The sequence below is a fragment of the Myxocyprinus asiaticus genome, chromosome 7 (assembly GCF_019703515.2).
Source record: "Myxocyprinus asiaticus isolate MX2 ecotype Aquarium Trade chromosome 7, UBuf_Myxa_2, whole genome shotgun sequence".
In the NCBI taxonomy this organism is placed as follows: Eukaryota; Metazoa; Chordata; class Actinopteri; order Cypriniformes; family Catostomidae; genus Myxocyprinus; species Myxocyprinus asiaticus.
This window is the reverse complement of record NC_059350.1, coordinates 25719615-25732125: the sequence shown is the minus strand read 5'-3', so window position 1 is coordinate 25732125 and position 12511 is coordinate 25719615. Positions and strand designations below refer to the sequence as shown.

At 40.4% G+C, this 12511-nt stretch overlaps 1 protein-coding gene across 6 annotated transcripts in view; it reads left to right on the top strand.

Moving 5' to 3' along the window:
* The window catches only part of vps8 (VPS8 subunit of CORVET complex), a 184731-nt gene that overhangs the window by 127797 nt on the left and 44423 nt on the right, over positions 1–12511 (top strand). For 4 of the 6 annotated variants that reach the window (XM_051702468.1, XM_051702467.1, XM_051702466.1 and 1 more), the window contains one exon: positions 8772–8941. In XM_051702468.1, coding sequence (XP_051558428.1) covers positions 8772–8941 — 170 coding nt within the window. Of the gene's footprint in view, positions 1–859; positions 1260–1360; positions 2412–8224; positions 8942–12511 lie in introns of those variants that run through there. The other 2 variants (XR_007897689.1, XM_051702469.1) reach the window with 2 other exon arrangements.

The following is a 12511-nucleotide window of genomic DNA, read 5'->3' as shown; positions in this document are numbered from 1 at the left end:
AAGGTGATTCGGGACGAAATAGAGGCAATGCTCGAGATGGGGGTAATAGAAGAATCGCACAGTGATTGGGCGAGTCCGGTTGTTCTTGTACGTAAGAGTGACGAGTCAGTCCGGTTCTTTGTTGATTACCGGAAAGTCAACGTGGTGTCTAAATTTGACGCGTACCCAATGCCCCGAATTGACGATCTGCTCAATCGGTTGGGTGCGGCTCAATTTTATTCGACACTGGATTTAACTAAGGGATATTGGCAGATCCCCTTAACTCCATTATCCCGAGAAAAATGGCCTTTTCCACATTGTTCGGTTTACACCAATTCGTCACTCTTCCGTTCAGTTTGTTCTGGGCTCCCGCCACATTCCAGCGCCTCATGGATAAGATCCTCCGGCCACACGCTGCGTATGCCGCTGCCTACTTAGATGATATCATTATGTACAGTAATGATTGGCAGAGGCATATGCAGCATCTGAGAGCCGTCCTGATGTCGCTGAGGCGGGCGGGGCTCACGGCAAACCTGAAAAAGTGCGCAATTGGGCGGGTGGAAGTATGGTATCTGGGCTTCCACTTGGGTCATGGGCAGGTACGTCCCCAAATTGATAAGACCGCAGCGATAGCGGCCTGCCCACGTCCCAAGTCCAAAAGGAGGTGAGACAGTTCATGGGGCTGGCTGGCTATTACAGAAGGTTTGTTCCTATTTTTTCTGATATCACCAGCCCCTTGACTGATCTCACTAAAAAGGGGGTACCAGATCCGGTCCAGTGGACGGAGGCGTGCCTACAGGCTTTCAAGAGAGTGAAATCTGCACTCTGTGGCGAGCCGCTTTTACATGCTCCTAACTTCTCTCTCCCCTTTATTTTACAGACAGATGCATCAGAGAGGGGGTTGGGGCCGTGCTCTCGCAGGAGGTGGAGGGTGTGGAGTGCCCCGTGCTGTACATTAGTCGTAAGCTCTCTTTGAGAGAGACTAAGTACAGCACCATTGAGAAAGAGTGTCTTGCCATCAAGTGGGCAGTCCTAACCCTCCACTACTACCTGTTGGGGCGGGCCTTCGTCCTCCACTCGGATCATGCCCCACTTCAGTGGCTCCACCGAATGAAGGATACCAATGCGTGGATCACTCGTTGGTACTTGGCACTTCAGCCCTTCAAATTTAAGGTGGTCCACAGGCCGGAGCCACAGATGGTTGTGGCTGATTTCCTCTCCAGGAATGGTGGAGGAGTTGGCAGGCCGGACGTTACCCGGGCCTGAGTCGGGCAGTGGGGGTATGTGGAGCGTGGTCGTGTGTCTGTCTCTGGGGAGAGAGGAAGCGGTAAGGGCCATCACCTGATGATTAATGATGTGTAACACCTGTTTCTTGTTACAGTGACGACAGAGATGGGCTTGAAAAGGCCGCTGAGAACACCAGTGAGACAGAGAGAGTCTCAGTCACACAGACCTGCTAGATCATGAAGCTAAACGCTGCAAAGCTGTTAACCTAAATTATTTACGAGTTTATGTTGCCTCTTATGACTAAAGCTAGAGTAGATAGCTTGATGTGAAGCTGAAGAGTAAATGCACTGCTGTGAAGCTGAAAAGCCAAAGACTGTTTGTTAGACTGGGAAACCATTAAAGCTTGATTTACCTGGACTGCCACCCCGCTTCCGGTTTCCTTATTGTTGATACTTCTAAAAATTTATTACATTCTTATGTTGGTACTTGTTGGGCCTCATGTATTCAGATAGAAGACAAAGGCAGGCCTAACACAGTCGTAAAAACATAACTTAAGCCCCCACCTTCTAAGTCGTAAATCTTACTGATAAAAATCGCGCCAAAATCAAACAAAGGGAGTCCAAAACAGACTACAGATCCATGAAGCCTTGCCCTCTAAAGGATCGAGCTCTCAACTCCTATTGGATGAGGCACACAACAGAACGTCCCTCAAACATGACATCATCAGGACTTCAAATAATTCTGAAATGCTTCCAAAGTGGCTTCCAGCGACTTAGTTCACCGAATACGGACGTAGCTTTTTGCTGCTCTCCGGTGCAACCTCGTGGCTTAAGGAAGTAATGTCCGACTTGAAACTGTAGCCATATGATCTCCATCTCGCTGGACGAGTTGAGATTACTCTGTGTTCAACCGAACTCTCTAACGGATCCGAAGGAGACCGCTGAGCAATTCGCATCTGCATCCGTTGGCCTACAGAAGTGAAGAGATTAAAGATTTCTCTTCCATCTTCAATCAAGTCGACATTTCTGAGTTCTCCGCCAGCCCGCTGAGAATCAACAGCCGTACCGCCCTCTGACAATCAACAGCCGTACCGCCCGCCGACAGCGCGAGGAAACGGCCCCCGTCATCACCCGAGCCTCAAGGAACCGGGTCAAAGTTAAAGGACGGAGGAAAACACATTCTACCTGTGTCCTCATGCGATTCAAGTAAGAGGTTTACGTCTGGGCAGAGATAGAATATTATTGTGTGTTATTCTTGTGTTTCAAGGTTTTTGCTTGTACAGTTTACGGACCGCCATGTCCGCTCATTATTAATACTCAGGGTATTAATTATCACGAATTTGTTTTGCTGTATTGTGGTCCAACCAATTTGGACTGTTGTGCATTTTCGCCATCGCGGGTGAGACAGCAACTGAGTTCATCCATTAAAGAGTCAAATAACAAGGGACTTTTACGAGCCCCGCTCGTAAAACCGCGTCTCTGAGTGATGAACACGGCTGCTTTATCTCCAGCTATCGCGAAATCAGCTTTCGGGCTGTCACTTAATCATCTCTCTCTCTCTCTCTCTCTCTCACTAACCACACTGACACACACACACACACACTGTCACACACACACCTTATGTGTTATAGGATTCTTTTTATTTCCATATCTAATCATGTCACTGTTTAGTTTGTAGTTGTAAGTCGGAAGTTTATTGACTGCATTGTATTAATTATTAATTGATATTACTGCATAAATAAACTTTTGTTTATATTACAAAGAGAAGTGTTTTGGTTTGTTTTGCATACGCCTGTGCCATGCTGACGGGATGTCAGTGCTCGGATTCAAACCTTCATTCATTGTTTTTTTTCCCGAAAATCGATATTCTTCGGATGTCGATTTTCCTAAGAAAACAATCTAATATTGAGACTGTTTTAATATTCGGTTATTAGTCCCTGATTCCAGGGTGGTGCCCCGTCAATGTTAATCCTTATTAATATTCTATTGATTTTTGATAATTGATAATTATCTTTGATTGAATTTGAATGATCAACAAGCTAGTGTTAATTTTAATTAATGTTTCATCGACGTTAACAATTAATGATTATCTTTGATAACTGTTGATTTAAAGGATTAAAAAAGCTAACATTGATTCTCATCAATGTTCTGTTGATTTTAATAATTAATAATTATCTTTGATAATTATTAATTATTGCTAATAACCAAACTTGCTCCTAAACGTAGCACACTACATTTATTGGAGTCCCATATGAGGTTTTAATGAGTTAGATCCAATTAATTAATTTAAATATTGATTAATAACTACAGAAATAATTATTAATTATTTCTGATAGTAACACTGATATCAACAACCAGTAAAGCCCTACATACTTTTATGTGTATTGCTGTGTCAGCTAATGAGCATGTGCTCTAACAAACCACCATGGCATGGAGGACACGTATCGATGCGAAGGCAGAAGAGTGAGCTGTGTTACTATGGATGCAGGGGAGTGTAGTTGTTTATTCAAATTGAAAATTAAAGTAAAGGGTTTCAAGTTTTCATGCGCTCACAATCAATCTCAGCGAGCTCTGTGTCAGCGTGCTCCCAGCCCTGGCAAGGCAAGGCTGGGCCGCCGACAAATCCTCCTTAAATATCCGCGCTCCGCCCCATCATTGCGTGTCTCCCTCGGGTGTCCCTTTGCAGCTGCCATGGGAGGAGAGGAGATCAGTTTCAGGTGTATAAGGAAAACAGCGCACGTCCCCGTCTGACAGAGGGATATATCACTCACAAGGTGGGAATATTTGCAGAACAGCGTCTTGAAAAAGACGTCGCTAAGGAAACGTCTTTTTATGTTCTTTATTTACTGTACACAATAAAATACAATGCAGTAGCGTTACAGATGTGCAAGTGATAAAGGATACTCCTTTAGAAAATAGAAATAATCCACTCTCTGTAAAGTTGTGTAAACACACACATGCTGCACATGTACACACATAAACAGACATACATGCACATAGACATGCATGATGCAATACACAAGCAAACCTGTATCTGCACACCAAAAACAAACAACAAGCATTCAAATACAAAATGGTTTTACTATCAAAGCTGTCTGCAAATTGATTTTTAGAAATGTTTTCAGTTCATTAGTATTCTTTTTCTGTCTTTCGCACCAACATACAACACAGGTAAACAAGCTTACTGTACACATACATGCCACACACAGCTAAGAATGTTGTAGATAGCGGACACACACACCGGAAGATACTACTACAGCATATTTGAGATAAGAAAGTTAAGTTGCATTTTTAGAAATGCATTGGATCTCTTTAGCTAAGTTGCTGTCTTTGTCATATTGATGTAATTTGGTTAATATTTCAGTCAATATTAAAGTACTAAAAGAGCTAATAGTCACATTTGGGGTTTTTTTCCGCAGGTTTGATTGGTTTTAGAAAGTAACTTCAAAGTAAAGTAATTAGTAATCTTATTACTTTTCAGATGAGGTAATTAAGAATCTAATTACAATTTACAAAAGTAATTAGTAATCAGTAGTGGATTACTTTTTGAAAGTAATTTACCCAACACTGGTTGTGACACATTTCTCCTGTAACCATCATTAAAATTTTCTGTGACTTGTGCCACAGTAGACCTTCTGTCGGTTTGGACCAAACGGGATAGCCTTCATTACCCTCGCGCATCAGTGAGCCTTGGGCGCCCAACACGCTGTCGCCGGTTTGTGGTTTGTCTCTTCTCGGACCACTGTCGGTAGGTACTCACCACTGCTGACCGGGAGCACCCCACAAGCCTTGCCATTTCATTGATGTTCTGACCCAATCGTCTGGCCATAACAATTTGGCCCTTGTCAAAGTCGCTCAGGTCTTTACTCTTGCCCATTTCTCCTGTATTCAACACGTTGACTACGAGAACTGATTGTTCGCTTACCATCCTATCTACCCAGACCTTGACATGTGGCCTTGTAAGGAGATGATCGACATTATTCGCTTCACCTGTGAGTGGTCATAATGTTTTGCCTCATCAGTGTATCTACTGCGGTATGATCTGTCTTGTAAAATCTTAACCAGTTAACACATTTCTACCATTGCATAATATACTATCATACCTACCAGCCCTTGCATGCATTGGTTCCAGTATCAATAATTAAAATTATTATGAGGAAAATTCTCGTGAACCTGCATTGCCTTTTGTTAAGGGACAGTGCAAAGACATTGGTTCCCTCTTTAATTTGACTGATATATAGCAAACCGTGACTAAAGGTTATTGGGGAGTGAGAGGGGGAAGTGGGATCCTGTTCCTGTGACATTTCCTGTTCCTGTTGCTGCGGCCACGTAGCTTGAGTTTGTGTTTGTGGCCTGCATGCCTGCTAAGTCTTCTCTATTTTATCTTTCTATTAAAACACTTACTGCACTTTCCTATTGTGATTTGTTGTAATTTCATTGCATGCATCCGCTTTTTCACTTTTTTTCTCTACTCTGCTTTTTATATTGCAATTTATAGTGATTCTACTTTGTGCATCCATTTTTACCTCTGATTTTTTTATACGGATTATTGCATCGATCTCAAAACCCCGATGCTCAGGAACCACAAACACTTTTTTCAACAAACAACTGTGGTAAGTCATGGCACCATCACATGTTATCATCACCTGCACTACATGCCATATGTTTTGCATAGCTTCATCTATCAGCAGTTAGGGATTCACATGTGATTATTGTAAGGAATTAGTTAGACTGATGGAGAAGATTACTGTGTTAGAGAGACACAGCCGAAAGCTAGTGGAGGTTAGTGAGAAAGAGAAGCCGTTAGATACTGTTTCAGATGCGACCAGTACAGCGAGCCATGTACACTTTTTGGTATCGCCAGTGGAGCTCCCGCAGCAGGGTGAATGAGCGACGATTTAGCCATATAGCCGCAGGGCAAAGCAACACCACTCTTCCATTCCTGTTAGGGTTTCCAACAGATTCTCACCACTCAGTGACGCACCCTCTGAGAATCCAGTTGAATGTGCCCTGGTTATAGGGGATTTTATTTTACGGTACATGAAAATAGAGACTCCAGCCGCCATTATCTGGTGTGTCTCAGGAGGCAAGAGCAGCTGACATCACAGCAAATTTAAAAGTGTTGGCCTATGTTAAACGTAGATTTTCTTAGATTATTCACTTTGGCACCAATAGGAGTATATATAGATAACATTAAAGAGGTGTGTGAACTTGCAAAAATGATGTCAGATACTTTAATATGGTCTGGCGCCCTTCCTGCTTATCACAGTGAAGAGATACATAGTATATTATTGTCACTGAATGGCTGGAAGTCTGAGTGGTGTCCGGAGAATAGCATAGGATTTATAGACAATTGGACGAGTTTTTGAGGTAGACCTGACCTGCAAAAGAGAGACTGCCTCCATCCCTCCAGGGAAGGTGACACTCTCCTCTCTAGTAATTTGGATCATAGTCTTAATAGTTTTAGTGTTTGACTCACCGGGGCCCAGGTCAGGAAGCAGACAGACTGGCTAAACCGATGATGCCTTGGGATGTTACACAGGTTATATAAACACACAGAGACTGTATCACCTAGATATCATATATAGACTGTGTTTGTTCACCAAACTACCAAACATAATACCTTTAAGTTATTTAGAAAAAAAAAATCTGATTGATGTCAAACAAGAAAATGAAAATAATAATAATAATAATACATTAAGATAAACATCTTATTAAGTTTGTGCTAATAAACATTAGTTATCTTTCATCCAAAACACTAATTTTAAATAAAATTATTATAGATCATAGTTTGGATACGCTCTGTTTGACAGAAACCTGACTTAAATCTTTTAACTCTTATGGAGTTAATTTTGATAATATTGCAATTCTGTGTGATTGAGTGATGACATCTCAGATTATTACCTCATCTCTTGTTAAAATAAGGTCCCTCAATCTATAATAAATTATCAGAGGGGTAGAACTACTCTTTTGACCACTAAAGATAGCTTCACTAATAATCTTCCAGACCTGTCTCACATTCTCATTATGCCAAAAAGTTCATAAAATTAGATTTAGTCATAGGAAATATGGACACTGTCTTCTTTATAACTCTTGATAGTAACACCCCACTTTGATGAAAGAAAGTTAAATAGAAAAGCCCCGCATCATGGTACAATGATCATACTTTTAAGAAAGCAGCTTGTAAAATGAAACACTTGTGGAAGAGTACAATATTAGGGTTGTTTTTTAGGGTTGTGCATGGAAGGATAGTGTCTCTAGCTATAAACAGGCTCTAAAAGCTGCCAGGTCTAGTTTATTAGTTATCAGACCACTTACCAAGAAACCACAGCTTAATCCTGGAGAGTTGGCTTATTATAGACTGATCTAAAATCTCCCATTCATGTCTAAAGTACAAGAAAAGTACATCCTAACTATGTTCATTTTTACAGAGAAATGGTATCTGTGAAGAATTTCAGTTAGGATTTTGTCCCCATCATAGTTCAGAGACACCACTTATCAGAGTTACAAATGACTTGCTCTTATCAAATGACAGCTACCACTTTGTATGTGTAAAGAAGGATTTTTCAGATCACGTAAAAGTAAAGTATGGAGTGCCGCATGGCTCAGTTTTAGTCATCTGCTTTTCTCCTTGTATATGCTTCCCCTTGGAGACATTATCAGGAACCAAGAAATTAGTTTGCACTGTTATGCAGACGATACTCAGCTTTATATTTCTTCAAGACCTGGTGAAATTTTCCGCAAAAGGATGTAGATCCTTTTTCTATTTGGCTCCTAAACCATAGAATAGCCTTTCTAACATTGTTCTGGACTCAGACAGACTTTCTCAGTTTTAGTATAGACTAAAGACTCATCTCTTCAGCCATCTATACACCTAATTTATACCTCAATCCGTAGTTTCTGGTGCATTGGTCAGGTCTGCTGGAATTGGAAACACTTCTCATATTCTATAACTCTGCTTTGAAATGAATTTCATCTACACTAATATTATTCCATTTGTGTCCCTGTCTCATCCTCAGGATACATATCCCAAGGTTACCAGAGCCTGCCAAATCCAGCTCTGGTCCAGGCCAATTTTTTACTCCCACCACACTATGTATCGCTGAATGATGACTACTATCTGCAGCCTATGCCAACTAGACAGCGAGCAATGCTTCGATAATCACTGTTTGCATCACTTCAGTCTATTACGATGGACTTCTCAGAGGATGAACTGCTTCCAGATCCAACCGTACAACAAGGGATACTTCACTGGCCACCACCTACACTGGGGGGCCTAAAGACATCATTTTCAATCACGTTTTTCATTTAAACTGCTCAATTAGGACTTTAGTCTATATTATAGACATTACAGTATAATTTTGTTGCAGCATAATTTTCTGTAAAGCTGCTTTGCAATGATGTGTGTTGTGAAAAGCGCTATACAAATAAAAATGACTTGACTTGGCTTGCACTTGCATCACCAGCATTAGAAAGACAGTTCAATGTGTCTGGAGCATGTGTGCTAACAGCTACACCATGGCTTTGACTTTTAAACCTGTTTCCAATGGTATTTCTTTCTGTTAGACCTTGTTGGAGACAACCACCAATCTGCTGAACTCTGATCTTCACTGGTCTCTGTCACACCTGCGTAAGGCGGTCAGTAGAGGACTCCACCCGAAACAGGATCACTGCAACATCTGCTTACAGCAGTACAAGAGACGACAGGAGAGTGAGGAGGAGATCATTATCTTCAGGTACACACAGACATATGCACTTACATTTCTCTGCACTCCACAGGAAGTCAGTCTAATACTTTTATTTGATACCACAAAGAAAAGAGTTGCAGTGCAAACTGAGCCCACAAAATGCTAATGGTTGGATGGTGAAATGCTAAGGGGAGTGCTCCCTTGTACATCTGCTCTTAACTGGTCTTCAAATGTGTCCATGTGTGTGCGTGTCTTTGGAGTGCAGGGTTTTGGAAAGAGGGGGCATAGCTAATTCAACGGCTAAGTCTGGTGGAATTTCTAGAACGGCTACTATCATTTATAGCAACTTAATGATTTAACTAATAAAACAAAATTGTTCGTAATATTTTTATAATAAATTAATAATAATAATAATATTTTTTATATATATAGTGCTTTTCAAGGACCAAAGGGCGCTTCACAAAGCATAGAGAAAAAGTAGAAATAAACATATTACATGGCAAGAAAAAGTATGTGAACCCTTTGGAATTACCTGCATTTATGTATACATTTCTCTTAAAATCTGGTTTGAACTTCATCTAAGTTACAATAATGAACAAACACAATATATTTTAACTAATAGCACACAAACTATTGTATTGTTCTTGTACGTATTGAAAACATCATTCAAACATTTACAGTGTAGGTTGGAAAAACCCTGTGTGTGAACCCCTTTGGCTAATAAAGTCTAATTAGTGTCAGGAGTTGGCAAACTGGCATGCAATTAATGAAACAAGATTGGAGGTGTGGGTTAGAGATACTTTGACTTATAAAAAGCACTCAAACATTTTGAGTTGGCTATTCACAAGAAGCATCTGCTGACATGAACCGTGCCTCGCAAAAAAAGAGATCTCAGAAGATCTACAACCACAATTCCGAAAAAGTTTAGATAGTATTAAAAATGCTAATAAATACAAAAAGGAGTGATTTGTAAATTATATTCACCCTTTGCTATTTTGAAAGCACTACAACTAAACATTATATGAAATTTTACCTTGAAAATGTACAATAATTTCATATCTGATGATTGCAACACACTCCAAAAAAGTTGGGACAGTCGAGTTTTTACCACTTTGAAACATCATTTCTTCTAATAACACTTATTAAGCATTTAGGCACTGAAGACACAAATTTGTTAAGTTTAGAAAGTGGAATTTTCCCGCATTCATCCATTATGCAGGTCTCAGCTGCACAATTGTACAGGGTCTTCATTGCCATATTGTGCACTTCATAATGCACCACACATTCTCAATTGGAGATGGTCAGGACTGCAGGTAGGCCAACCTATCACCGGCACTCTCTGCTTATTCAGCCAGTATGTGGTTTGAAGTTGTCCTGCTGAAAATTCCGGGATGTCCCTGATAAAGACGGTGCTGGATGGCAGCATATGCTGCTCCAAATTTTGTACATATCTGACTGCATTAATTGGTGCCCTCACAGATGTGCGAGTTACCCATGCCATGGGCACAGACACACCCCTGGCCCATACAGACACTGGCTTTTGGACCTGACGCTGATAACAGCTTGGATGTCCCTTTTCCTCTTTGGCCCAGATAATACGACGGCTGTTTTTTTTTTTTAACTATTTGAAATGTGGACTCATTGGAGCAAAAAACATGATTCCACTGTTCTACTTTCCATCTAAGATGAGACCGAGCCCAGAGAAGTCGGCAGCGCTTCTGGACAGTGTAGATGTAGGGCTTCTGCTTTAAATAGTAAAGTCTTAATTTGCATCTGTGGATGCAGCGGCGAATGGTGTTGACTAACAAAGCTTTATTGAAGTAATCCCAAGCCCATGTTCATGATATCCATTACAGATGAATTATGTTTATTAAGACAGATCAGAGATCACGTGCATTCAGAAATGGTTTTCGTCTTGCCCTTTACGCACCAAGCTTTGACCATATTCCTTTTAACTATATTGTGCACTGTAGAGAGTGAAATGCCCAGAATCCTTCCAATTTGTCTTTGGGGAACTCTTTTTGAGAAATTCTTTTGCAAATTTCTCAAAGTGCTGGATAATTTGCTGAAGCATCTGTTAGCAAACTGACAAGTCTCAAATGATCCTTGCTCATGAAGGACTAAGCTGTTTTTGGAGGCTCCTTATATACTATGACACGATTACCTCACCTGTTTCACATCTCCTGTTTCACATTGCCTTCTTATTTTAACTCGTCAAATTGTTATTAGTCCTAAATTGCCGTCTCAGCTTTTTGAAGCATGTTGCAATCATCTGATATAGATTTATATATATATATAATAAAATTCACAAGGTAAAACATCATATAATGTGTAGTTGTTGTGTTTTCAATTTAGCAAAGCGTGAATATAATTTACAAATGACTACTTTTTGTTTTTATTAGCATTTTTCTTACTGTCCCAACTTTTTTGGAATTGGGGTTGTACGATCAAGAAGTTTTGCTTCGCATAAAGCTGGAAAGGTTTACAAAGTTATCTTGAAGAGCTTAGATATTCATCCATCCACAGTTAGACAAATTGTCTATAAATGGAGATGATTTGGCCATCCAGCCAAGATGACTCAATAGGCACCAGCAGAATGCACAATGAGGTAAAAAAAAAAGAACCCTAGAGTGACAGCTAAAGACTTGAAGGAATCATTGGAACTGGTTAACATCTCTGTTCATGAGTCTACTATACAGAAAATATTAAATGGGCATGGTGTCGAGGGCACCACATACCAACATGAAAACATCATCCCAAAGGTGAAGTACGGTGGAGGGTGCATCATGATTTGGAGCTGATTTCCTGCTTCGGGCCCGGACCGCCTGCCTTCATCAAGGTGAAAATAAATTCCTACATTTATCAGGATATTCTACAGGATAATGTCAGGGTGGCTGTGCGCCAGCTGAAGTTTAGTAGAAGTTGGGTGATGCAGCAGGTCAATGACTCTAAACATCAAAGTAAATCCACTACAGAATGGCTTCAAAGAAAGAAAATTCACCTGTTGGTGTGGCCCAGTCAGAGCCCAGAACTTTACCCAATAGAGATGCTGTGGAATCACCTCAAGAGACATCCTAAGAATATGGCTGAGCTGAAGCAGTTCTGTAAGGAAGAATGGTCCAAAATTCCTAATCCGCAGCTACCGGAAATGCTTGGTTGAGGTTATTTCTACCAAAGGAGGATCGACATGTTATTAAATCCTAGGGTTCAATTTTTCCACCGCACTGTGAATGTTTAATGGGATGTGTTCAATAAAGACATGAAAGATTATAATTGTTTGTGTGTTGTTAGTTCAAGCACAATGTGTTTTTCTATAATTGTGACTTTAATGAAGGTGAGATCATATTTTATGACCAATTAATGCAGAAAACCAGCTAATTCCAAAGGGTTCACATACTTTTTCTTGCCACTGTAAAGTTAATAAAGTAAAATGTAAGCAAGCATGCATGATCAAAACACAAAAATTAAACATGTATGATACAGAGACAACAGCATTGCAGGATTTAGTGAGTTGATACAAATAGTGTAAATAAAGTTTGTAATTGGGTCTTAAAGATCTGGAGAGATGTAATTTTATTGAGATTTTGGGGCAGAGTGTTATAAAGCTTTAGTGCAACA